The 26,653-nt window shown below is 55.5% G+C and overlaps 3 protein-coding genes across 7 annotated transcripts in view; 1 reads left to right on the forward strand and 2 right to left on the reverse strand.

Annotated features, from left to right (window-relative positions):
* PPP1R12B (protein phosphatase 1 regulatory subunit 12B) overlaps nt 1–11,205 on the reverse strand; it is a 167,884-nt gene extending 156,679 nt beyond the window's left edge. The window contains exon 1 of the mRNA XM_061381770.1: nt 10,823–11,205. Within this exon, the coding sequence (XP_061237754.1) occupies nt 10,823–11,107 (285 nt within the window). The 5' untranslated portion in view covers nt 11,108–11,205. The remainder of the gene's footprint in view (nt 1–10,822) is intronic.
* A 3,158-nt stretch (nt 11,206–14,363) lies between these two features.
* Nucleotides 14,364–19,140, forward strand: UBE2T (ubiquitin conjugating enzyme E2 T). 2 transcript variants are annotated; one of them, XM_061381787.1, is made up of 7 exons: nt 14,364–14,485; nt 15,594–15,742; nt 16,225–16,294; nt 17,624–17,729; nt 17,824–17,922; nt 18,035–18,112; nt 18,791–19,140. In XM_061381787.1, the coding sequence occupies exons 2-7, from the start codon at nt 15,634–15,636 to the stop codon at nt 18,914–18,916; spliced, it is 588 nt and encodes a 195-aa protein (XP_061237771.1). In that variant the 5' UTR covers nt 14,364–14,485; nt 15,594–15,633; the 3' UTR covers nt 18,917–19,140. The 2 variants fall into 2 exon arrangements, with proteins under 2 accessions (XP_061237771.1, XP_061237772.1); XM_061381788.1 differs by lacking the exon at nt 14,364–14,485 and adding an exon at nt 14,512–14,787.
* Nucleotides 19,141–22,235: 3,095 nt separating this feature from the next.
* Nucleotides 22,236–26,653, reverse strand: part of LGR6 (leucine rich repeat containing G protein-coupled receptor 6) — an 86,786-nt gene continuing 82,368 nt past the window's right edge. For all 4 annotated transcript variants that reach the window (XM_061381752.1, XM_061381751.1, XM_061381750.1 and 1 more), the window contains 2 exons: nt 25,594–25,674; nt 22,236–23,497 (listed from right to left, as the gene is read on the reverse strand). In XM_061381752.1, the coding sequence (XP_061237736.1) occupies nt 22,302–23,497; nt 25,594–25,674 (1,277 nt within the window). In that variant the 3' untranslated portion in view covers nt 22,236–22,301. The remainder of the gene's footprint in view (nt 23,498–25,593; nt 25,675–26,653) is intronic.

Genomic DNA, 26,653 nt, shown 5'->3' on the forward strand with positions numbered 1-26,653 from the left:
TGTTCAATTTTTAGGCGTGCTAATTAATTTGTAATTCTTTTCATTTAAATTCCTATCCCTTAGAAATATATGTTGAAATATTTACAAATAAAAGTATGTGATAATTAGGACTGGCCGTAAAATAACCCAGAGTATTGGGGACGAGGAAAGAAAGGTGTGAAAATCAAACAAGACTGGCCACGAGCTGCCAACTTCCGAGGATTCATTACACTACTGTTTGTATGCTGAAATATTTCATAATTTAAAAGTTTAAAAAGAAAAAGAAGGTGGGTCACTAGACCTAAATTTCATAGGTGGAAGCCAGGTTTTGCTGGATATGCTGTGGACACTCAGAGCGGGCTGCAGAACAGGTCCCCAACAGCCCCAGTGCCACAGTCTGTCAGGACGGTAAGAACAAGCCTTTTCTGCATCCTTACGTAACCCCCATAAGCACACTGCACACAATACTGCATCAGAAACTACACGCGGATCAGCTCTCTACACTGAAAGCTAAGGCTTCGGTTTTCCAACTAACCTGCCTTATGAAACAAACACAAATTCTACATGCCTGATTAAACGTCAAGTCTCCAAACTTACTCAAATCGATTACAGTCTAAAATTTAAGAAATATATCTTAAATTATACTTCAAAGGCAGAAGAATAAATAAATTTAAAGCAAAAAAAAAAAAAAAAGTCACCAATTTGAGCAAGCTTCAACTAGTAACCCAAATGAGGTTTCAATTCAATTGCCCTAAGTTCTGGGTCAGGATTTTGCATCTGGATCTGGGACTTCCCTGGTGGCCCAGAGTTTAAGACTACCTGCTCCCACTCCAGGAGGCTGGGGTTAGAGCCCTAATCGAGAGGAACTAACATCTGGCATCCTGCATGCTACAATGAGTAGCCAAAAAAAATTTTTTTAATTAAAAAATTTTTTTAAAGATCTTTCTTTTGGTTTATTATTACTATTTGAGACACTACAGATTAATTAACAATTAACTTCCCTCTTCCACCATCTTTAAGAAAACAGGACTACATGAAACAGTCCCAAATACCAAAGAATGTGACCCTCGCCCACCAACCCGCCAGAGCCAGAAGGCTAGAACAGTAAAACGGTCTGTAGCCAATTTCCCATCACGAATGATAATAGGAACCAGCTGCTGCTGCTGCTGCTGCTAAGTCGCTTCAGTTGTGTCTGACTCTGTGCGACCCCATAGATGGCAGCCCACCAAGGCTTCCCTGTCCCTGGGATTCTCCAGGCAAGAACACTGGAGTGGGTTGCCATTTCCTTCTCCAATGTATGAAAGTGAAAAGTGAAAGTGAAGCCGCTCAGTCCTGTTCGACTCTTCTTGACCCCATGGACTGCAGCCCACCAGGCTCCTCTGTCCATGGCATTTTCCAGGCAAGAGTACTGGAGTGGGGTGCTATTGCTTTCGCTAACATTCTCCAAATTCTATTTAGATTCTAAAATGTATCAATCGCTAAATAACAAGAAGCAGAGTCGGGAGCAGTAATTCATTCGATAAATGAACGTGAAAGAGTAAAGGATGGATGGTACTAATCTCCCCTCCACGGCCCCCAGGCTGCCCTCCAGGGACTCCCCTCCATGGCCCCCAGGCTGCCCTCCGGGGACAGTGCTGATGAGCGTCACAGGGGCCAGAGCAGGCGGGGAAGTGAAATAAGCTCAAGCAGCTAGCTTGCCCTTCAGTAACAGGAGCGCAACCTTCTGCCTCTAGTGCCGGGCTTAGCACCCTAAAATACCCCTCACTCATGAGTAACAAAGCCTCTGGAACTAAGCGGAAACCAACATTTTGGGAGTCTTCTCAGATATCTTGGGCCCTAATTTTCCCCTTCCAAAAGTCAACAGGAAAACTAAGTTATCCTTAATAGTGAAAACATGATACAATCTCCATGAAAAGTCCTCAAAACATCTTCCCACTGAAACTGCTCTCTCAAAAATTATAAATGACCACATCTAAGTTTCCCCCAGGCCTGATCCTCAATTTCCTTTCACGTTATTGACCTAAGTTTCCCCCAGGCCTGGTCCTCAATTTCCTTCCACGTTATTGACCTAAGTTTCCCCCAGGCCTGGTCCTCAATTTCCTTTCACGTTATTGACCTAAGTTTCCCCCAGGCCTGGTCCTCAATTTCCTTCCACGTTATTGACCTAAGTTTCCCCAGGCCTGGTCCTCAATTTCCTTCCACGTTATTGACCTAAGTTTTCCCCAGGCCTGGTCCTCAATTTCCTTCCACGTTATTGACCTAAGTTTCCCCAGGCCTGGTCCTCAATTTCCTTTCACGTTATTGACCTAAGTTTCCCTAGGCCTGGCCCTCAATTTCCTTCCACGTTATTGGCCACTCATTCCTGAAACTCCTCAGTGTCACTGGGCTCATGGCCCTCCTCTTGCTGCTGTAACAAAGGATCAAAACTCAGTGGCTTAAAAGTGCACGTATTCATCTACACATCTGGAGGACAGAAGCCTAAAGTCAGTCCCACTGGCCGACACCCAGGTTTGGTAGGACACGCTTGGGGGAGGCTCTTCAGAGCACTCCATCCCAAGGCCTTTTTGGTGGCAAGAGCCTGCCGGCCTGGGCTGGAGAGCCCCCGAGATGCTCCTGTCTCTGGTTTCTGCCACCACCGTCTCCTATGACTGACTGTTCTCCCACCTCCCCTTTATAAAGACCCTGAAGATGACGCTGGGCTCACCTAGACAGCCCCAGGCTCATCCTCCCATCGAAGACCCTAAGCGTAATCACCTTGCAAAGCCCCTTTCCCCTGGAAGGGAAGCCATCCGCAGGGTTCCAGGATTGGGACAGGCACAGCCCCGGGGGGCACACCTCAGCCAACCACCCTGAGAGGCACACCGGCCTCCTCTCTCCCACCTGACTGTGCCTTCTGGTCTTCTATATTTTCTCCCATCCTTTCCCACACTCATCAGTGCTCACCTTGACGCTCGTGTCCAAGTCTCATTTTAAACGTGAAAAACTGGAGCCTAGACGGGGTGATGACCAGCCCCGAGTCACACGGACATGGACAGGATCCTCCTACTCGGGTGTCTTCAGAGCAGTGGAGCCCCATGCCGGACTGAGCCCTCCTCCTGTCTGAACAGGGCAGCGTCTCCCTCAGGCGGGAGCTGCCTGCACGACGCTCTTCTCCGCCCTCTCGGCAGGCTCTTTCCTCTCCATCCTCATTCATTCTGAAATCCAGCTGCAGCTGCCTACTCCGAAGAGCTGACGCTTCGGCTGTGCCACCTCTCCTGCCCAAACCCAAAGCTCTCCACCAAGGACTGCACACTCTCGGAAGCTGCCCTGCCCCGTCCCCGCTGCCAACATGCCACCCCCTTCCTACAACATGCCACCTGCTTCCTACCTGTCTCCCTGAACTGCCTTCCTCGTCCCTCCACTTAGAAGTGAGTCACAGAGCTGCTGCTGCTGCTAAGTCGATTCAGTTGTGTCCGACTCTGTTCGACCCCAGAGACGGCAGCCCACCAGGCTTCCCTGTCCCTGGGATTCTCCAGGCAAGAACACTGGAGTGGGTTGCCATTTCCTTCTCCAATGCATGAAAGTGCAAAGGAGTCACAGAGCACACCACTCTAAAAGGAACTGCTTTTTCACTTATCCATCTCCAAACCAGACTGAGTCACTTGTGGTCAGAAGCCATTCCTACCAACACACACACAGCAGGCCCGCTCCAACCCTGGTGTCACTTTCTTCAGTTACTTGCCTCAGAAAATACCAAACGGGAAATTCCAGAAATGAGCAATTCCCAAGTCTTAAATTGACCAACGTTCTGATGAGCAACCCGGCCCACCGACTCCGCCCCATTCATTCTGAAATCTCTGTCCAGCAGGCCCAGGCTGCCCACCCATCAGGGAGGAAAGACAGTACCACGGACCCTTGAGCTGTGCAGGTCTACGCAGAGCCGACTTTCCTCCATGTACTGCGGTGCTAGACAGTACCCAGGGGGCTGACTCTGCAGATGCGGAGCCTGGGACCGGAGGACCGGCTACTGTGGGGTGTCAGCACCCGGACCCACCTGGAGTACGAGCAGGGCTCAACGCCACGTGTGGCTTCAGGCACCCACCGTGGACACGGGCGACTGCTGCAGAGATCAGCACAGGCTCACAGGGTACCACCAGGCATGCAGCAGCACTGCGAGCTAATCATCGCAGAAGAGCTCTCGCCTAAATACGTGCTGCTGCTGCTGCTAATCACTTCAGTCGTGTCCGACTCTGTGCGACCCCATCGACTGCAGCCTGCAGCCCACCAGGCTCCCCCGTCCATGGATTCTCCAGGCAAGAGCACTGGAGTCTGTGCTGTCGCCACCTGTGTGCGTTAAATATATAAAGAGCGCACGCTAACGATGGCACCACATTCAAACAGCAAAGCCTGCGCTTTCCAAGCCACTGAACGATACAGGAAAACGATCACCAAGGGAAATCAGGAAGCACAGCATGGGGCACTAATTCGCTTTATAAATAACAGCCTTCACACATATAAACTCAATATAAGAACAATTGAAAAAAAAACCTGAAGGGAACACACTGAGATGGCATTTCTCTCAGAGCAGCCTAATTTGCCAACAAAGGTCTGTCTAGTCAAGGCTTTGGTTTTTCCAGTGGTCACGTATGGATGTGAGAGTTGGACTGTGAAGAAAGCTGGGCACCGAAGAAGTGATGCTTTTGAACCTGGTGTTGGAGAAGACTCTTGAGAGTCCCTTGGACTGCAAGGAGATCCAACCAGTTCATCCTAAGGGAGACCAGTCCTGGGTGTTCATTGGAAGGACTGATGCTGAAGCTGAAACTCTAATACTTTGGCCACCTGATGTGAAGAAGTGACTCACTGGAAAAGACTGATGCTGGAAGGGATTGCCGGCAGGAGGAGAAGGGGACGACAGAGGATGAGATGGCTGGATGGCATCCCTGACTCGATAGACGTGAGTCTGGGTGAACTCCGGGAGTTGGTGATGGACAGGGAGGCCTGGCGTGCTGGGATTCACAGGGCCGAAAGAGTTGAACACGACTGAGCGACTGAACTGAACTGAGCCTGATTTTAAATTGTTTCTACCTTTCCCTCCTGTTTTCCACCCAGTTTTATGATGAGCAGTACAGTGTAGCAAGAGGCTCACGACACAAAGCTAAGCACAGGGACTTGACCCTCCACCTGCCTCAGCGTAAATAAATTCCAACTTCGCCACTGGTTACCTGTGCAACCCTGGCAGTGCGTCCCATTCCCCATCTCTGTAGGATCCAGAAAATGATAAAGTACCTACCTCATGAGTTCTTCGTATACTCATGAGTTAACAGATTAGAAGAACTTAGAACAGGCCCTGGGTCAGAGTAAATACCATCCAAGTGGGAGCTACAACGGCACCCCACTCCAGTACTCTTGCCTGGAAAATCCCATGGACGGAGGAGCCTGGTGGGCTGCACTCCATGGGGTCGCTAAGAGTCCGGCACGACTGAGCGACTTCACTTTCACTTTTCACTTTCATGCATTGGAGAAGGAAGTGGCAACCCACTCCAGTGTTCTTGCCTGGAGAATCCCAGGGACGGGGGAGACTGGTGGGCTGCCGTCTATGGGGTCGCACAGAGTCAGACACGACTGAAGCGACTTAGCAGCAGCAGCAGCAGGGAGCTACTGTTACTACTTCTATCAGCTACCCTGCTGCCACTGTGATTAATTAAAGATTACAAAGTATTATTACTAGTATTAAGACTGTCGTTGAAAGTTACTCACCACCGCATAATTAACATGGCTTTTTAAAAAATGACATCAAGTACTGGTAAGGACAGAAGCAATGTTTATGGTGGCTTTATTCATTATTACCAAAACTGTAAATAATCAAAGTGTCCTTCACCTGGTGGACAGACAAGCTGTGGTGCGTTGGCACAGTGGGACACCTCTCTGCGAGACCAGCACGCTGCGGACACGCGCAACCACACAGGGACTCCACGCGTCACCGCCGACGAACTCGGCCCGATTCAGAGGCCACAGCGCAGGCTCTGCCGCTCGGCCCATCACTCCCGCCGGAACATGATGGAGGGCCGGGGGGCCCAAGGGGGTTCCCGGTCGTGATGCAGGCGGTGGCTACACTGCAGCGTTCGCCTGCCGTACTCAGAGTCTGTTTAACACACACCTACACACAGACCACAAACACGCACACTTTACACTGTAAAGACGGAAACACGCAAGGACTGAAGTTTAATTTACCAAAACACCTGGCCAACCCTCTACCTTTAACAGAACCATGCTTCGTCTACACACAACAACAGCTTGGCTGCTGTAAAACACAGAGATGACCCTGAAGCCGACACCACAGGAGACAGCTCCTTTACGGGACTCCAAGCAGGGGGAACAAAAATTTGGCTAAGGAGCACATAAAAGGTGGTGGTTAGACAACTTGTGTCTGTCCTCCACCAGCTCTCCCACCTCCCAATAAACCACCACGAAAACAAGCTTCATTTTCAAATCTGGCTTTGAAGTCCACGATGGCATCACGACTGGAGACAAGACTGGGAAGGCAAGGCCAGGTGGCCTCCTACGAAGCAGGCTGAGAGGTCAGCGACCAGAATGACTCAGCAGGCGTGCTCCAGACCCACGGCGATGAAAACGCCGACAGACTCTCTTGTTCCCAGATCACCCTGGGCCCTAAGGCAAGCAGAATTCACCAGTATACTGGGTAAGTCACTTCACACGTGGAACTCTAAGAGGAATAAACAATGAAGTTCGAGTAAAAGAGAAAAGGTAAAGAAGACAACTTTTATCCCAGTTATAAAATGAGTCATGGGGAGTGTAATGACAGCACAGTGACCGTGGTCAAAACGACTGCAACCCAAGTTTGAAAGCTGCAAGAAAAGTGCACCTTAAAAGTTCTCATCACGAGGGAAAACCCTAACTTTGCGTGATGACTAGAAGCAGAGGCTAATAGTGCTAAATGTCAACTACAAGCTTCCCCGGTGGCCCAGGGGCTAAGAACCCGTCTGCCCAGGCAGGAGCACGGGTTTGACCCCTGGTCGGGGAAGATTCCACGTGCCACGGGGCAACCAAGCCCAGGGTCCCAACCACTGAGCCCGCACCCGCACCCTAGAGCCCGGGCCCCACAGGAGACACCACCGCGATGAAGAGCAGGACCCGCTTGCTGCAACTGGAGAAAGCCCGAACAGTAACGAAGACCCAGCACAGCCATAAATTAAAAAATGGAAACACGGGTGGCTTCCACGAGGTGTCTAAACACCTCAATTTAAAAAAAGAATACACGTTTTACTTTAGCATACAAATCAGCACACAGACGTACCATCTGGATCCGAAGTGAAGGCTTCTCACCTTTGTCTTCTGTCTCACTGAACAGAAACCGCTCTGCCTTTCTTCCTTCCCTCACCTATCCCCGCCTAGTCTCTTCCAGGGAAACAGACCCTTTCCATTCCCCTCAGGACACAGGGGCAGACTGAGGCAGCTCTAGAATGACCGAGGCCACTAGGAGTTGAATCCCAGCCTGGGGCAACCCCAGGCGCAAACGTGGACTCTGACCACCAGGAAGCCCGCCCGAACCTGCGTCAGGCACAGCGTCCCCTAGCCGCCTCGGTGTGGTCCAGATGGAGGCTGGTCTTGAGCGCAGAGCCCCGAGGACCAGCATCAGCGTCGTCCCCACACCCGCAGACACAGCGCCCACAGCGTGCGTTCTGGGGGAAGCGCAGGCGCCCGTTTTGACAAAGCCCAGAAAATCCTTCCAAAAGGAAGTGGCTGCCTCTCAGCAGCCCAGTAAATTGGCTGATGCAGGCCTACGAGCCTGTATCCGGCCCCAGAGGACCCAAAAGCATAACGCTAAGGACATGAGACAGGCGCTAATAAAAAACCTTACCACATAAACACATAAAAAGAAAATGTTTAAACTACCAGCCCACACTGAATTACAAGCCCACACTTCAAGCCCAACAATACAGACACACAAACGAAACGGGAATTCCCCTGTGAGCAGGCACACTCTTCCGAGGGTTACGAAACTCAGTTAACACCCTTTTCATGGACGACCCTGCATGCACACCAAATCTTAATTTATTTGCCCATGTCTAGTTGGTATGCATCAGTTTCCAAGGCTTTCACCAGAGCAGGGCTAACCTTCAAGATACTTCTTATCCGGATCTATTTCAAGCATTATTAGCAGGCGCCCTGGAACTTATCTTTGATTCAAGCACCTCCTGGCAGAAGCAAAGGCTGCCAAAAAAGAACGGTCTAAGTCAAAAGCAGGGTCAAGGCAGCGCGCCCTGAAACACAAAACGCCTACTGTAACCTTGAGGGGGAAGAGGGATCGTCCAGCGACGTCTGCTGGGGTTTCTCCCAGCCAGCCCAGAGGCTGTGGCCAGAACATGGCCAGCAGCAATTGTCTCGATAATTCACACCACACTTGCAGGCCAGTGGCTATTTCAGCGAAGTAATTCAGGTGCGCGTACCACTCTCCGCTTCACAGAAGGACAGGCACGCAGACACCTGATGGCCGTGCAGCCACCGGCAGCTCCAGCCCCACGTTTCAAAAGCACCCTTTTAGGTACCTTAAGAGTTCTTCAGGCTTTGGAGAAACACACTGTAACTCTGTGGAAACGGACTAGGAAGAGTTCCTGAGCCAATAAAGGCCCCGTCTTGATTCAAAACAAAGAGATGGTCTGTTGTTTCCCCTCAAATCTTCCAGCAGCTTAGCCAGTGGCTGAAATTCGTCAAGTACTGACTACACCTGGTCAACTCAACTCGCCGTGAGCTCTGCAAGTAGGAGCAAGACACAAAGCGCTTGCAGGTGTTTCAGAGAAGACGCCATGGCTGCCATCTGTCCCTCTCCTAGTTTAGGAGACCACAGAATGTGAAGATCACAGGAGCTGAGAGAAGCTGCAAGTCAAATCTAGGGTGGTAATTAACAGGGAAAGAAAGACTCCAAGAGGCCCAGTCTCAGGGAAAGGGGTCAGAAAGGTGGTCTCCTGGTGTGGGAAGAACCACCAGGCGCAGCCTCGCGGCGCTGCTAAAACGTGTGTGGTCAGGCGGACACATCGGGCAGAGGCAGCTAAAACAGTGCCACTGAGTTACACTCAGAAAACTGCCTCAATAAAGAACACGTGCGCTAGAAATGGCTATTTCTCTATCCTCTAGGATCCCTTCAAGTGGTTTTTTTCAGAACCTAGACCTCCCAAATACATCTGAAAAGTAAAAACGCACCCTCTCAAAGAGCTCAGAAATTTAAAATGCACGTGGCCCTCTTAGCCTCCATCTTATACATATTCAGCTCCTTACTAGATGAAATATAAGGCTCTGGAGTTTAAATCTGAAAAATCCATGCCTAAAGGCAATTTCTCTCTTCTAATCCCATATAAGCAACAATTTTCTGAGCTTCAGATTCATCACCTATAAAACGGTTATTATATCAATAACAAACACCTACCTCAAAGGATCACTGCTGAGATTCACATGCAGTGAGACATAAAATAATTTTTAAACAGCGAAGAATTATAAAAATGTTTTTTGGGCTCCAAAATCACAGATGGTGACTGCAGCCATGAAATTAAAAGACACTTGCTCCTTGGAAGAAAAGCTATGATCAACCTAGACAGCATACTAGAAAGCAGAGACATTGTCAACAAAGGTCCATCCAGTCAAAGCTATGGCTTTTTCAGTAGTCATGTATGAAGTGAGAGCTGGAATATAAAGAAAGCTGAGCGCCAAAGAATTGATGTTTTTTAAACTGTGGTGTTGAAGAAGACTCTTGAGAGTCCCTTGGACTGCAAGGAGATCCAACCAGTCCATCATGAAGATCAGTCCTGGGTGTTCATTGGAAGGACTGAGGATGAAGCTGAAACTCCAGCACTTTGGCCACCTGATGCAAAGAGCTGACTCATTTGAAAAGACCCTGATGCTGGGAAAGATTGAAGGCGGGAGGAGTAGGAGACAACAGAGGATAAGATGGTTGGATGGCATCACCAACTGATGGACATGAGTTTAAGTAAACTCCGGGAGTTGATGATGGACAGGGAGGCCTGGTGTGCTGCAGTCCATGGGGTAGCAAAGAGTTTGACAGGACTGAGCGACTGAACTGAACTGGTTGCTCTCTGAGGTGGGGCGCTGTTCTGAGTGTGAAAACACGGACACGAGCAGGGTAAAGAGAAGGTCCTTTGCTCTGAAAAAAAGGACTGGAAACACGGGGAGGACCCATGCTAAGCTCCTGGCTAGCGTGTTCAGAGAAGTGGCGTGACGCAGGCTTGTGTTATTATTTAGAAGCACATTCTCATGCCAACGCACCCACTTGCACAGACAGCAGAAGAAGGAAATCAAGAAGGATTAAGAGTGGGTGTCCAGCTCCCGGCCCCCTGAAATAACCGATGAAGTTCCACGTGGAGAGGGAGGGTGGAGTTAATCCTGACAGTGACACGGAACACGGGGGCATAAGATGGGCGTAGCGAAGGTGCTGGTACCGAGCACAGCAGGTGGTCCACGGGCTGCGGCCCCGCCTGGGCACGTCATTCCCGCAGGGCTGTCGGGTTGGGAGAAAACAGGCTCGCCCCAAGCATCGAGCCAGGGGACCCCGCAGGTGGCCTCTCCGCCTAAGCGCCTGACGCGGCGGGGAGAGCCTGAGGTCGCGCTGCCGCGAGCTGGGCCTGGGGTCACGAAGCCGCCCCCGGACCTTCGCAAACCCGAGGACGCGGCGCGGACCAGCCCCGCTCTCGGGAGCACGGACAGCCGGCCTCCGCGAGGGCACCGGGCGGGCGGCGCGGGCGCGCACCGGGGGACACCGCGCGCACGGGGCGGGGGCGCTGGACGCCGCCGGGTGGCGCGGACCCCGGCTCGGCCACCCGGCCCGCGCACTCACCTGGTGCAGGGCGGTCAGGCCGTCCACGTTGGCCGTGTCCACGTCGGCGCCCCGGGCCAGGAGCCGCCTCACTTCGTCGGTGTCCCCGCTGGAGCAGGCGGCCAGGAACACAGCGCCGTCCTCGAAGCGGACCCGCGGGCCCCCGCGCCGAGCCTGCGGCCCCGCGCCCGGCCGGTCAGCAGGCTCCTGCTCAGTCGGCGAGCCCCGCCAGCGCCGCAGCTGCTCGGCCCGCCGCGCCCGCGCCGACTCGGCCCGCTTCCCGCCCAAGTGCTCCAGCTCGGCCATTGCCGCCGTTGCCCCGGGCCGCCGCCGCCGAGCGCCTCAGCCGGGAGCGGAGGGCGGAGTCCGGCGCGCAGCCATCTTTACTGCTCCGCCGCCCGCACGCCCCGCAGCCTCAGCACGCAGGCGCGGCGACGCCCCGAGGCATCACGGGACTTGTAGTGGGAGCCCCTCGCGCGCTCCACCACTCCGGGCGCGCCCGGGACCGACCGGAACTTCAATTCCCTAGATGCATCCGGAAAGAGGCGGGGTCGGGAGGCTCCCGGCCTGGCCGCGGACGCGCGGGGTCACCTCTGCCCTGAAGGCGGGAGCTGTCCGCGGCCCGAGTCACCTCCGTGCGCTTGTTGGAGGCCGTAGTTTATTCTTGTTCTGACTTCCAGCTAATCTCGGCTTCCTAATTATAACGTCAGTCTTTTGAAGTGGAAAAAGAGTCAGTAATTATTCTTGGTTTCTATTGAGAAAAACTGGACTGAAAGGACTCGAAATTCTCGAAACCCTGCCCTGGTTGTAAATCCAGTTTTATTAACGTTGTAACTTAGAACGCGTTAACAAGGAGCCCTGAAAAGACCCTGGAAAGGATCCTCGCAGTTTATAGTGGGAATCAACAATCTGTGTATGACTTGAGAAGTTTTTCAAAATTTAAGTCATTTATGTTTTTCCCTGAAACATCTTCCCCCAACAGAGGCTCTCTGAAAGTTCAGTTCAGTTCATTTGCTCAGTCGTGTCCAACTCTTTGCGACCCCATGGACTGCGGCAGGCCAGGCCTCCCTGTCCATCACCAACTCCCGGAACTTGCTCAAACTCTGAAAGTGAATTACACAATTGTTTACTATCCATAAACAAACATGATAGTCTTATTTCCTAAATATGGTAAAGAAAATAATACTGATACTTTATATGAAAGTGAAAGTGAAGTCGCTCAGATGTGTCCGACTCTGCGACCCATGGACTGTAGCCCACCAAGCTCCTCTGTCCTTGGGATTCTCCAGGCAAGAATACTGGAGTGGGTTGCCATTTCCTTCTGCAAAGGATGCTTTATATACAAGTGAACAAATCCTGACAGTCCTGTATAAGTAAAACATAATTCTCGTTTTTTTCTTCCAGTTTTATTGAGATATAATTGACATTCAGCATGTGTAAGTTTAAAGTGTGCAGCATAATGACTTGACACATACATCATAATGACCACAGTAAGCATGGGTCATCACATACCCATACAAAAATAAAACAGTATATATTTTGTTATGAGAACTCCCAAGATTTACTCTTTTAACTTTCATATATAACATAGGGCAGTGTTAATTATATTTATCATCTTGGACGTTATATCCGTGTGTGTGCGCACGCATGCAGGCAGCGCTCAGTCACTCAGTGGTGTAGGACTCTTTGTGACCCCATGGACTGCAATTATATAATTACTTATCTGATAACTGGAATTGGTACCTCTTGGCCACCTTCCTCCAATTCCCCCAGATCTGGTAACCACACATCTGTTCTCTTTCTCTATAAAGATTTTTTGTTTGTTGAAGTATAATTAAGCCATAAACTACATCAGTTCCTGGTGCACAGCGTAGTGACATTACAAAGCGATCCCCACACTCCTGAGCCTCTAAATGTACCGAGTCTGCCAGTTAACGATGCACACACATCAGGAAGCTTTTATTAAACAATCGTTTCCCACAAATTAGTGTGTGTGTGTGTACGTGTGTGTGTGCGCGTGCCTGCGCTCAGTTGTGTCCGACTCTTTGTGACCCCATGGACTGCAGCCCTCCAGGCTCCTGTGTCCATGGAAATTTCCAGGCAATAATACTGGAGTGGGTAGCCATTTCCTACTCCAGGGGATCTTCGCACTCAGGGATCCAACCCGAGTCTCTTGCATTTCCTGAACTGGCAGGTGGAATCCTTACCACTGGTCCACCTGGGAAGCCCATACTCCCATTTTTTAAAGCAATGACACCTGTACAGTTTATGAAAAATTTTCAGCATGGCCTCTGTTCTCGCCAGTTAACATACCTCCCTCTGGTGGACAAATAGAGACTGTACATTTAGCCCATGGAACTCTTTCTTTTCCCTGTTATCCCGTTTTTTCTGTTCGGTTCCCCAAACTACAGGTCTTTGCTTGGTTCATCATACCATCTCTCCTTTCCACCAGGGTTAGCATAGTGCCTGGACCGTCTAAAGGACATGTTAAAGATTTCCAGGCTTCCCTGGTAGCTCAGCTGGTAAAGAATCCGCCTGCCATGCAGGAGAACCCAGTTCAATTTCTGGGTCGGGAATATCCCCTGGAGAAGGGATAGGTTACCCACTCCAGTATTCTTGGGCTTCCCGGGGGGCTCAACTAGTAAAGAATCAGCCCGCAATGCGGGAGACCTGGGATCGATCCCTGGGTTGGGAAGATCTCCTGGAGAAGGGAGCGGCTACCCACTCCAGTATTCTGGCCTGGAGGGCTACAGTCCACCGGGTCGCAAAGAGTCGGACGCGACTGAGCACAGCACAAGCATAGCACATTCTCAGAAAACCACCGGAGGAAGGAATTAATTTCAGTTCCGAAGATAGAACAGCAATTGCGACACAATTACAGTTGAGGTGGAAAATAAGGAATCATATTGAAGAGATCAAAATAGAAAGTATCAGTAGTAAGACAGGCAGCCAACTCTAGCGTTAAGACGGAAAACACGTCCCCACAGTGAGTGCGTGCTGACAGTAACTGCGGACCACAGCTGACTGGACAGCAACGGGATTCCCGTGTGGTTCGCGGCTCCCGGCGGGGCCCGCTCCCACAGCCCACGGGAAGCCTCGGGAGCACCGCGGGCTTGCGGGGCCGAGAGGACGCCCACGCCGCGGCCACCCGGAACCACGGCTACTTAACGCCGGTCTGGGCCGGAAGCAGAAGTCCCGACTGGGCCGCCCGCGGGAAGGTTCAGCAGGACCGGCCGCTCCTCCCGCGGCCTGAGCCGGAGGCATGGCGGGCGCGGCCCGAGCGCGGCGGACGGCCCCAGCGCCGCGCGCCCCCGGTCGGAACCCGGCTCCGAACGTCCGGTTCCTCGGGCTCTCGGGTCTGACGGTCCTGAGGTGGCAGCCCCACCGCGCGAACAGCCGGACAGCACTCCCTCCCACACAGACGCTCCCGGCTCCTCCCAGCTCGCCTCCTCCAGATACGCAGCGAGCCAAAGACTCGACAGTCCCCGCACGCAGCGCTCGCGTTCAAAGGGCGTGGGCGGGGCCCGCCGGAGCCCGGCCAATCGGAGGCTGCGCGCCTCCCGGGCGACGCTCCGGGCCAATCACAGCCTCCCGGGCGGAAGGCGGGGCAAGGCGGTGGCTGGGCTCGCGCAGGCGCGGTGCCGGCTGCTCGGGGCCGTTGCTCTGCGAGGAGAGACCGCGCAGGTGAGAGGCCGCGGGCGGGCGTTCACGGGCGGCGTGGTGGGGTTGGGGGCGCTTTCTTCCTGCCTGACTGCGGAGCCTCCTCTTCTCCGACTGTCGGTTGTAGAACGGACGCTCCGCTTGTCTTGGCAACGCGGTTGGCGCTCTGCCCCGGCCCGGCCCGCGTCCCACAGCCGCCCCAGCCGTTTTCCAGCCGCCACGCCCACCTGCTGCTCCCGGCCCCGCACCCGACGTTTTATTAATTGTGTATATTTGTTTTATTGTTCCTGATTCCCAGTACCTGCTTACTGAGAGAAGCAGTAAGGGTCAGTGTATAAATGGAGCTCAGTCGCTCAGTCGTGTCTGAGTCTTTGCGACCCCTTGGACTGTAGCCTGCCAGGCTCCTGTGTATGTGGGATTCTCCAGGCAAGAACACTGGAGTGGGTTGCCATGCCCTCCTCCAGGGGATCTTCCCGACCCACGGAGCCAAGCAGCGTCTCTTGGGACTCCTGGATTGGCAAGAGGATTCTTTACCAGGAGCGCCACAGTATATAAAAGTAGTTAATGACCTAGTGAAATAACTGGATCCCAGAGATGATGGTCCTAAAGACGTATATAAAGAAATTTGGAATAATTTACATGAATGTCTGTTGTGGTGTTAAATTAATTCTGTTTAACATACTAATTTGCCTGGAGTATTGCTAATTCTGGGACTCCCTTGGTGGCTCAGTGGTAAAGAATCCGCCTGCCAATTCAGGAGATGTAGGTTCCCATCATCTCTGGGTCAGGAAGATCCCCTGGAGAAGGAAATGGCAGCCCACTCCAGTACTCTTGCCTGGAAAATCCCATGGATGGAGGAGCCTGGTGGGCTCCAGTCCATGGGGCCGCAGAGTCGGACACAACTGAGCAACTTCACTTTAGAACTTCAGTGTTTTGTTTGTAGAAACTTTTCATTGTTTTATACTTTATTTTTAAAATGTGTTTGCTTGAATAGATAGCACGAGGGGAAAAACTCAAGACTCCCTTCTCAGAATAGCAAGTGACACGAGGGCTGTCTCTGTCCTTCAGTGAACTGAGCTGGCACTAACATTCACTGCTGCTGACCCTTTGCGGGCGCCCCTCTTCTCCCCAGGATCCCTGCCAGTGTGAACTGAGTGCTTCTGCCTGAGGTCATGCAGAGAACATCGCGCCTGAAGCGAGAGCTGAGCCTGCTGGCCTCGGAGCCGCCCCCGGGCATCACGTGCTGGCAGGATGGGGATCGGATGGAAGACCTGCGAGCGCGTAGGTGTCACCCCAGGCGAGCGACAGTTGTGCTGAGACGTGAATACCGTGTGTTCCTCTGAATTAGGGCACGAGTGCATCTGCCTGCCTCGTTTGCTACATTTATAAAAGGTCTCCAGGACGTTTCTTCTTTGGCCTTTTACCCCCCCCATCCCCCACCCCTGCTTGATTTAAACAAGACGTGGGCATCAGCCCTGAAGCAGTTCAGCACCACGGATGCGTCACCTTTACGCATCCGTGAGGCCAGACTGGGCAGCACGTGGTCGGAACGCAGCCGGCCTCCCCAGCAGGGCTGCAGGTGTCTGTGGCCTGTGGCCAGATCTCCCACATAGCCCTTGTGTGACACCAGCCTGGGCTGGCGCCTCACGTGGGGGCTGGTCAGACCCTGAGAGCTGTCCCAGACCCAGCGTCTCTGTCAGGACCAGGCGGGGAGCTGCTCCAGGCCACCCAGTCACCTCTTCACTGTTTCTTTTTCTTTCAAGAGATTCTAGGTGGAGCCAACACACCTTATGAAAAAGGTGTTTTCAAGTTGGAAGTTCACATTCCAGAGAGGTCAGTGTGAATTATATTTACATTTCCAGGCTAAACCAGTTACTGGGAGACAGCACTGTGGTAGAGTGTTGAACACAGGACTTACAGGACCTGGATCTTAGTCCTAACTTTATTAGGACTTCCTGTGACCTCTAGCACCTTATCTTGGGAGTTCAATCTCTTTCTTTTAAAACTGGGCTACATCACATCTAACACCACCTCCCCCCACCCCGGGCTCACCGTTGCACTAACACACACATAACATTGTGGTAACACACACACCATTGCAGTAACACACACATACCATTGCAGTAACAAACACACGTCATTGAGGTAACACATACATACCCTTGCGGTAACACACCATTGCAGTAACACACACACCATTGCAGTAACACACACACACCATTGCAGTAACATACGCATACCATTGCGGTAACAAACACGTGTCATAGAGGTGATACATACATACCATTGCGGTAACACACACACAACACTGTGGTAACACACATAACACTGTGGTAACACACACAACACTGTGGTAACACACATAACACTGTGGTAACACACCATTGCAGTAACACACACATAAACTGACCATTTAGACCCTGTCTAAGTGTATGGTTTTAGGCGTTGAGGTACATCCAGCCACCCCACCACAACCATCTCGAGAACGTTTTCATCTTCCCAAACGAGTCCTCCGCAGCCCTGTGACGCCAGTTCTCTGTCCCTGCCTGGTCCCTGGTGGCCCCGTTCCCTCTGCCTCTGTGTAGAGGCCCCGTTCATGCAGGCGTGCTGTAAGCCTCTCATCAGGGGGCAGCGGTTGTAGTTTGTGGTTTGTAGACACCTGTTCACAGGCCAGGTTTGTTACAAGTCCCGAGAGAAGCAAGTAGTCCCAGGGATGTCAGTTCTGAGACACACAGGGGTTTTCCGAGGTCTGTGTCTCACCAGAGAAAAAGTAACTGGGTGCAGGGTGTAAATCAGAACTGGACTCTGGTTCTCAAAACCCATCTGTAAAAACGCTGCAGCCGAGGCTAAGGGAATCTGAGTGGTAGGTGAGACCGAGGAGTAATTTTTGCATTTTTTTCATGGGTGTACTGACAGTTTTGCAGCTCTGTAGGAGAGGGGCCTTATTCTTAGGAGATCATGCTGAAGTTTTTCAAGGGCTAGGGACTTGATCCAGGTGGTGGGTAAAAGGGTTTTCAGTACTGTCAATTATCATCATAAAAATTGGGGGAGAATAAAGGTTTGTCTCTCAAAGGTTGCTGTCCTAATTAGTCATCAGCAGCTGTTCATAACATCAGAAGCAATATTCTAGTGAAACTTCCCTGTTCTCCTGTGCTGTCAAAGGTACCCATTTGAACCTCCTCAGATCCGATTTCTGACTCCGATCTATCACCCCAACATCGACTCTGCGGGACGGATTTGTCTAGATGTTCTCAAGTTGCCACCAAAAGTGAGTGGCAGGGGCAGGGTCCACCCTCTAGCCTCACGTGATTGGAGAAGCACATTCTTGGAGCTGCTGCCTGTCTGTCTGTCCATCTGTCTAGGGTGCCTGGAGACCATCCCTCAACATCGCAACCCTGCTGACTTCCATTCAGCAGCTCATGGCCGAGCCCAACCCGGACGACCCGCTCATGGCTGACATCGTAAGTGCCCAGCCCACTTTCCCCACGTCCCACACGCTGTCCAGGAGGGTTGCGTGGCGGCTGGAGCTGATAAGTCTCGTTTCTCTCCATTGACTCTCCGCTTCCGTCTTAGTCCTCAGAGTTTAAATACAACAAGCCAGTCTTCCTCAAGAACGCCAGGCAGTGGACAGAGAAGCACGCACGGCAGAAGGTGGGGTGTCTGGCAGCTCTGACTTTGCTCCTGCCTCTCATGTGTTACACGTGAATGTGTCTGTATACACACAAGATTTTATTACACGTGCTGAGTCCATGCTGTACCCAAGGGTGGCTGGGTGATCTTCGCCTGCAACCTTCCTTGTAATCATTCAGCAGATAGATAGCTCAGCCAGTGGGAGCGAGGGTTTCTAGGAGCCACCGTCCACTGAGGACCACCAGGCAGCTGGGGCCTCTGCGGGACTCGGGGAGGGGCAGGGGTGTGGGAGGGAAGGGAGTGGACGCGGAGGGAGGGAGGAGCCACGCCCCCAGTTTACCTCACTTAACAAAGGAGACACTTCAGGAGCAGAGACGATGCTGAGCACACGTGGGTCTGCTGAGCCGTCCCCTCCTTGAGACGGAGTCACGTAGCCGTTAGTGTCAGTAGGGGGAAGAATTAACAGATAAACGGCACAGGGGATGGGAGCAGCTTTGGAGAGAATGTCTGTCCGGGGGGAGGCAACAAGGCCCCAGGAGAACGTTTGCTGTGAACCGTGTTCGGTGTGAACCCAGAAGTACGGTGTGAACTGTGTTCGGTGTGAACCATGTTCTGTGTGAACCGTGTTCGGTGTGAACTGTGTTTGGTGTGAACATGTTTGGTGTGAACTGCTGTGCTTTCCCACCTGCTCCTTCTCAGACAGACGAGGAAGGGATGCCTGGCAGCCTCCCCGAGGTGGGCGGCTCAGAGGGACCCAGCGCCGCACAGAAGAGGAAAGCTGGGCAGCTGAGCAGCGGTGGAAAGAGGTTTTGCCCTGACGTTTAGGGATTGTCCTGGCCCGTCTTTGCCGGGATGGTCCAATTGGCCTACATTTCTGGACTGTTTTCTTTGTATTTGATGATGTGATCATTTTTGTATCTTGTGAAACAGACCTTGTGTATTTACGTGTTCTGCTTTACGTTGATTCTTTGAGAGTTATTTTATTTACCTTGTGCATATTGATTTTAAAACTCGTAAGCCTGAAAAATAAATAGTCATTTAATGTTGAATATGGGTTTATCCTGAATGTGTGTTTGGGAGCAAACTGGCCAGAGAGCTATTCAGAAGGAGTGTTACGATATTTGGAAGAGTCCTTTATTTTGCCAACCAACCAGCATCAGTCAGGACACTGAGGGTGGACATGTGTCTAAAGGAGATTTAGAGAGAATTTGGTGCCCACCATGCTTCCAGAATTCTAGGTTTCAGATGTCTGGCAGTGCGGGCTTAGGGTCGTCACCCTCCTTGAGTGTTGCTGGCAGCCTTCTCTCTGGCTCACGTGGCTGGTCAGAATACTGCAGCGCAGCACTGTGTGTTCACCAGATCCAGTGAGCACCTGCTCCGTGCCAAGCGTCTGATAGGATATTAGTGAGGCAGTCAGGTGATGATCGCACAGATTCACATGGCTCTTCACAGCCCCTTGTGTCCCTGGCAGCTTCATTTGACAGCAGGTACTAAGGTGCCAAGCTCTAGTCCCTGCCCAAGACTGGACAGGGCCCTGGGGCCTGTCCTCACTGTTCTGTGTAGACGACGGAGCAGGCGGACCTGGACCCGTCCTCACTGTTCTGTTCAGACGACAGAGCAAGCAGACCCGGGCCCGTCCTCACTGTTCTGTTCAGACGACGGAGCAGGCGGACCCGGGCCCGACCTCACTGTTCTGTTCAGACGACGGAGCAGGCGGACCCGGGCCCGACCTCACTGTTCTGTTCAGACGATGGAGCAGGTGGACCCAGGACCGTCCTCGCTGTTCAGACGATGGAGCAAGCAGATCTGGGCCCGTCCTCACTGTTCTGTGTAGACGATGGAGCAGGCAGACCTGGGCAGAAGTCAGCTGAGGTGGAATGAGGTGCCGAGGCACGGAGGCTCCATACCTCGCCATGTTGAGCCTGGTGGTCCCGGGCCAGGCCAGGCTCAGGGCACACAGAGGGCCCCTCGAGCCATTTACCTTCCTCCACCACAGAACCGCCCTGCGCTCACAGCAGCCTGCCTTAGGACACAGGCGCAGTAACAGACGACGGCATCAACCGAAATGTGAATTTCCTGCGTGTCCCCACTTCATGTGTTTCCAGCTTCTACAGAATTCTTGAAACCACTTCTCAAAATCAGCTACCGTTCTCTCATCAAACCCAGGAACTCATCTGCTTTCCTCTACTTGGGCACATGTGCCTCAAACTGGGGCTTCCAGATGCCGTTAGGGTATCAACCAGGAAGCTTCATTTGTAAGAACCAAACGGCTGGTGACGCCGGGCGGGCCGGGTTGGGGCCGCACTCACAAATGCTGCACTCACTGTCCCTCCTGGAGGGACCGCCAGCAGCCGTCAGGGCTGCGTGCTTCTCGTCCACAGTGAGCGCCTGTGGCGGGAGACGCTGACGGGGGGACAGGTCAGGTGTGAAGCCAGATGGCCTTGGGGTCGTCGTGGGAGAGCAGACGGCCCTCCGCAGCGGCCCGCCGTGAGTGTCAGCTGCCCTCCTGTCATGGCCGGAGCCTCGCCCCCGGCCTCCAGCCCTGACCGTCCGCAGTGAATGCGTGTAGCAGCAAGGTCTTTAGGTGACGTATTAATAAAAGCCAGGTTGTACCTCCTCCTGGAGCCCAGGAAAGCCCTGTCTCCTGTCCCCTGCCCACCAGCGCTGTGGGCTTCACCCCCTCGCCTGCACACACCCGCCCCTCTGTAAGCCACGTGCAGCCACGCGGCCACACCCATCTGACACCGGCCCCCTGCCGGTGCCTCCACACGAGACGCCTCATGCATCCCCTGAAGGGGATGCGGCCTTTTCTTGGTGGACCTCACACCCTGCACCGTCTGCCGGTGTGTCCACTCCACGGGCTGGGTCATGGCTACAGAGCCTGTGCCCTACTCACTAGAAATACCATAGCCGGAAGTCACCGGAGGCCCCCGTCTCTGAGTGCACAAGCAAAAGGGACCCGGGCAGAGGACAGGAGAAGACAGGAGGAAGGCCAGGCCCCGCACCCAGCCCGGGAAGGAGGGGGAGCAGGGGGAGCGGGAACGCAGGTCCAGGAGACCCGGCCCGGGAAGCACCACCCGCTGGCGGGGGCCAGAGTCCCGCCCGAGCTCTGCACGCTCTGTCTGTCCTGCAGCAGCTCCGGGCACCCCTGGGAGGGCAGGGCCGGGGACTCAGGGACGGCCGGGCTTGTGGCAGAAGGCTGCAGGCAGAGAACCGCAGGGAGGAGCTCGGAGCCACAGGGAAGCTGGGAACCCCGTGTCTTCCGAGGGCAGAAGTTTCTCTGGTGCCTGCGAGCCATTCACCGTCCCCCCATGGACCATGGGGCAACCCGCTCCACAGTGTTCTCGGGGGGGTAACATGGTTGAACCCCAGCTCCCAGGACGGGGGGCCTCTTGTGGTATCAGCAGGGGTGCAGAAGGGGGCCCCTAGGAGGGGCGGGGACTCGTCTGTGAGGTGCTAATAGCTACTCGATGGAAACCATACAAACTACCCCAAACCTACTGGTCAAGAACTGGGGGACCTGGGTTAAAGCAGGTTCTCCTGCCTCTTTACCGCATGGACTTGCTCCCCACGTCTCTGAGAAAGGGGCACGAAGTCCTATTTTCTAAAACCAATTCTCACAGAAGTCTTGTAAGGGGTGCGTTCAGGGCCCGTGGGGTGTAGAGCATGGGGCAGTCCCTGGCACCCCTCCCCGGCCTTCCTCTGAGTCCCCCACCCCGGCCTTTCCCTGCCCCCCCGGCCTTACTCTGCGCCCCCCACCCTGGCCTTTCCCTGCCCCCCTCCAGCCTTCCTCTGCGCACCCCCCGGCCTTTCCCTGCCCTCCACGGCCTTTCCCTGCCCCACTCCAGCCTTCCTCTGCCCCCCCCCACCACCCCCCCACCCCGATCCCGGCCTTTCCCTGCCCCCGGCCGCCGTGCCTGCTCCTGGGCCACGTGGGCCAGCCCCGCCCCAGGTACAGTCTTCTGCTCCCCTCCTTTCCCTAAAGTGAGAAATGTCCAGACCTCAGGCAGTCCTCAGCCTCCTCAAATGCCACAGAGAAGAGGCCAGAGCAGGACTGAGGAGAGACCCGGCCAAGAACCGACAGGCAGCGGCCTGGGAGGGAGGCGACCCACAGGGTCAGGGGTGGGTCGTCCACGTGGGTCACTCTGGGTCGTCCTGATTTATTTTACAGGCAGCAGCATCATCCATGGAGGGGGCAGGGGGAGGACATTCAGACGCCTGAGGCCAAGCCGGATGACTGGAAGCCCCCGCCGCTTGCCCGGCCCTGGCCTGCTGGCGAGGCCTCTGGGGTCCCCTGTGCCCGTCCACCATCCCTGGAGGACGGCTGCTGCCCAAACCGGGTTCCCTCCGGCTCTGCAACGTGGCCGCCTTCCAGCTTGAGGCCCCCAGGCTGCTGGCGGGGGACGAGGGCCCCCGAAGGGAGGCCGTGGGTCTCGGACGCCTCGGCAGTGAGCTCCACGTCGGGGAAGGCCACCAGGGCCTGCGTAGAGTCGCAGGAGCTCGGCTCCCGCGGGCCCCCCCAGCAGGGCCGGAGGCGCCGCAGGTCCTCCCGGGAGTGGGGGCTGAAGAGCAGGTAGAGCAGGGGGTTGAGGCAGGCGGGCAGCGGCAGCACCAGCAGCAGGACGGCCTTGACGGCCTCGGGGGTGACCGGCAGGAGGCCCAGCGCGGACGCCAGGCTCAGGAAGGCCACGGGGCAGTAGAGGAGCCCGTCGGCGAAGGTGAGCCAGGCCACGTGGCGCACGGCCGCGCAGTCCCAGGAGGCCTCCAGCCCGGCCGCAGGCAGGCCGCAGGAGAGCCGGATGCAGGCCAGGGCTGCCGCCAGGAGGCAGGCGGCATGCAGCAGCACCAGCGCCACGGCAAAGCCCAGGGCGGCCGGCTGGCCGGCGGGCGGGGCATGGGGCAGGCAGAGTGGGGAGGCTCCATACTCGCCCACCGAGGCCAGCGGCAGGGCGGCCAGCAGCCCCGCCAGCGCCAGGCAGCCCAGAGCCCCCGCGCGCACACTGCCCGCGGCCGGCGCCTTCCCGCGGGCCCGCACGCAGGCCGCGGCCACGCTGCAGTGTGCCGCACCCAGGCTCAGCAGCAGCACAGATGCCTCGGAGCCCAGCACAGCCAGGAAGCCCGCCGCCCGGCAGCCCGGGCCTGCCTCCCAGCGCGCGCCGAACTCGGCAAACTGGCCGAAGGTCAGCGCATCGACGGAGGCGAGGAGGCCGCAGGAGAGGCCGGTCAGGGCGTTGGCACCCGCGAGGGCCCCCACCACGAACTTGGCCGGGGGCAGCGGGCCGGGCCCGGCCACGGAGAGGCTCAGCAGCACCAGCACGTTGCAGAGCAGGGCCAGCAGCACGACGGCCCACACGGCCAGGCGGACGCCCCAGCTCTCGAAGAGGTGCTCGCAGGGCTTGAAGGGGCCTGCGGGAGAGAGGCAGACGCTAGGCAGGCCGGGCCGCACAGCTCTGCCCTCTGCCCATGGCCTGGGCTTGGGCTCCGGCGGGCAGGGGCAGAGCGGACACCCGGAGGGCCTCTTCCCCCTGTGGCTGGGGGTGGACACGGGCCCAGGACCCCAGGAGCAGATGTGGGAGACACACACACACCGAAGCAGCGCAGGGAGGCCCTCCCTGCAGAGCAGCGTCCAGAAGCAAGGGCGGGACAGGCCGGCCTGGCGGAGTGGCCGGGGCACCGCTGTGGCGCAGGCCAGGCCGACCGCAGAGGGAGAGGGGTGGCCGGCTCTGCTTCTCAGGACGGTGCCACCCCAGCGGGAGGAGGCTCCATGGCCACGCTCAGTGCCCCGGAGTCGGTTGGTGCTGGGGGCAAAGCACGGGGGGACTGGTAGCCCTGGGGTCTGCCTGCCGGGTCCTGCCCTGGGCAGGGAGGCCTGGCCTTGTCCCCCTCTCTCGGGGCCGTCATCAAACCACCCTGTCGCTTTGATTCTTCACTGTTTTGACCTTGGACTCCTGCTCAATGCGCTGCCAGGCGGCCTGGGGCTTTGGGAGGCTTCTGTGCCAGCTACTTCTTAAACACTTTTTTCTGATTATCAAATAATAGACAGTAATTGTGGAAAAATCGGAACACAGAACATGGAAAAACTGAAACTGCTCATGAGAGAAGCCCCTCAGAGAAGCTCCTTCTTTTGCGAGGTTTTCTATCAGTTTAATACATACATGTACATATAGATCTTTAACTTATTGGGGCTTTACTGCATATAGTTTCTTTTTCTCTTTTTGCTGGAGTATTATCGTGCGCGCTCTCCCGGGTCGTTATGCTCCTCAAACATGTGCGGGTGCCTGTGCGGGACGTAGGGCACCAGATCTCCTCGGGCCGTAGGCACCGGCTACTGGGAAAGCGAGCAAGCCAGAGCCTGGACCGTCCGCGTGAACCCGACCAGCCCCTCCGGGTGCGCTTCCCGCCGCGGGCACGAGGGGGTGCGGCTGCCGGGCGGGTGGGGACCCCGTCCACCGCCTCCTCCCGCTTGCTCGCCCCCAGGCGGCCTGGGCCGCACCAGCGGGGAAGCTTTGTTCCCTGACATCTTGGGGAGACTGAAGCCGTCAGGAATGGACGCTGCTGGAAGGAGCCCCCGGGGACACCTGGAATTCTATGGCCCAGAGCGCTCTATCCCGTGCGCTCCTGGGAGGGAGCGGGGAGGGGGCGGGCAGGGTTCAGACTGGCCAGCGGCCCCTCAGCCCTCCCTGAGCGCAGGGCGCCCACTGAGAACCGTCTCCTCCTGGCGGTGGCACTTCCGAGGGGTGCTCTGGAGAAGTCACTCTGACTCCTGGACAGCAGCACGGAAGGGGGCGACAGCCCGCCCCTCCCAGCAGTCACCAGGGGGGAGCCCCGAGGGGGCGGGGCCCCAAAGAGGGGGCCCCAAAGGGGCGGGGCCTGCAGTCCTCCCCGCCCCCGGGCCTTCCCGCCTGTTTTGACCAAAGAACTGAAAAATGGAGATGCAAAGGAAGTAGTCCAACAGGACAAGTAATAACAGTTTAGTCATTAAACAAAGCCAAAGACCTTCCTTCTCAAAGGCTATAGATGACACTCTGAGCCGTACCCTGCGCCCTGTCTTACAGATACTGAAAGCCCTGCCAGGGGAAACGTTCACGACAGGACGGTAGCCAAGACATAAGAAGCCGCCACGACTCTGAGGACTGGCCTCAAGGAAATGGGAACAAACCAACCAAGGAGCTGAAGATTAACTGCACTTAAAACAATGACAGTGATGCTGGTCAGACCACTGATGACCAATTTCAAGATGACTGTCAGAGCTGATCGCGCTGCTTCAGGCAGACCCCTCCCTCCACCCATAGAAGCTCTTGCCTGCAGATCGATGTCCGGGGGAGGTCAGGCTTTGGACACGAGTCTGCCGTCGCCCAACCACCCTGGTTGCCAGCCTCCGAAATAAACTTTCCTTTCCCCCAGACTTGCCCCTCGAGTACTGGCTTTTGAGCAGCGGGACCTCACTTTCTGAAGCAGCCCTTCCCTAGTGCCTGCCCTCCCCACCAGAGGTGCCCTCTCACCTGGAGCAGGGCTACACTGGACTGCGGGCTGGGGCCTGGGCTCCTCCATCTCCAGCTGGAGCTCTTCCGGGTCCAGATCATCTGAGGAGAGCAGACGGGGGCTCAGACCTGCTCTCGGTGTGGGTCAAGCCCGCCCTTTCCCCAGACGTCCACCCCAGAGACGTCCGCTGGGCACAAGGCACCCTGGTGGCCCCAGGGAAATGCTGTCTGCCCATGTCTCCTCCCCCTGTGGTCCTCCACGCCCGAGACCTGCTCCTCCTCTGACTCAGGGAGCACCCGCACCCCTGCAGCTGGGCAGAGTCTGAGGAGGCTGCCCTAACTCTGGGGGCTCTGTACGCTGGCCAGGACTCCACATCCAGCTGGAGGCACCGCACACAGAGCGGGACAGAGCAGCAAGCCGGATGTGCTGCAGGATGTGGACCAGGTCTAGGCGGCTGGGAGGAGCACTCGGGAAGGGCAGGGCCAGGGGAGGAATGCTGGCCTCAACGTGTACAGCCTGAGGGAACCACGCCACCCTACTGGCTGACAGCCCCGACGGCAAAACCAGCATCAGTGGATGAATCACAGGAGGAGAACCACGGTCCTGATGGACAAGCCCCCAGATCAGAGTCATGTGAGGGGGGCAGTGCCCGCATGAGCCCGGGGCTGGGCACACTCTGGGGGGCGTGGACAGGACAGCCCTGCTCTCGGGCAGTCGCGGCTCCATGCCCTCGCTGGGCAGCTGGGACCACAGGCCAGCTCTCGTCCTCCAGGCCCACGCCCACTGAGTCCACATCCTTGCAGCCGTGGGGGCCAGGCGCCCTCTGGTGCTGCTGCACAGGTGAGGTGAGGACGCTGCCCTGGTCTCGTGGCCAGGGCGCGACAGGGCCAAGTTCAAAGCCAGCCTCACTGGGCCCCAGAGCCCAGACGCTGGACTTCTCCACCAGGGGCTGGTTTGGGGGACGGTCGGGGGGCTTTAAGGTCCAGGAGGTGGGGGGAGCAGCAACTGAGGAGACTGGAGCAGAAAGCCTTGTGAGAAGGGGCGCCTCCCTACGTAGCTAGCAGATGGGCCAAATAATGC

Source organism: Bos javanicus, chromosome 16 (genome assembly GCF_032452875.1).
Source record: "Bos javanicus breed banteng chromosome 16, ARS-OSU_banteng_1.0, whole genome shotgun sequence".
Taxonomy (NCBI): Eukaryota; Metazoa; Chordata; class Mammalia; order Artiodactyla; family Bovidae; genus Bos; species Bos javanicus.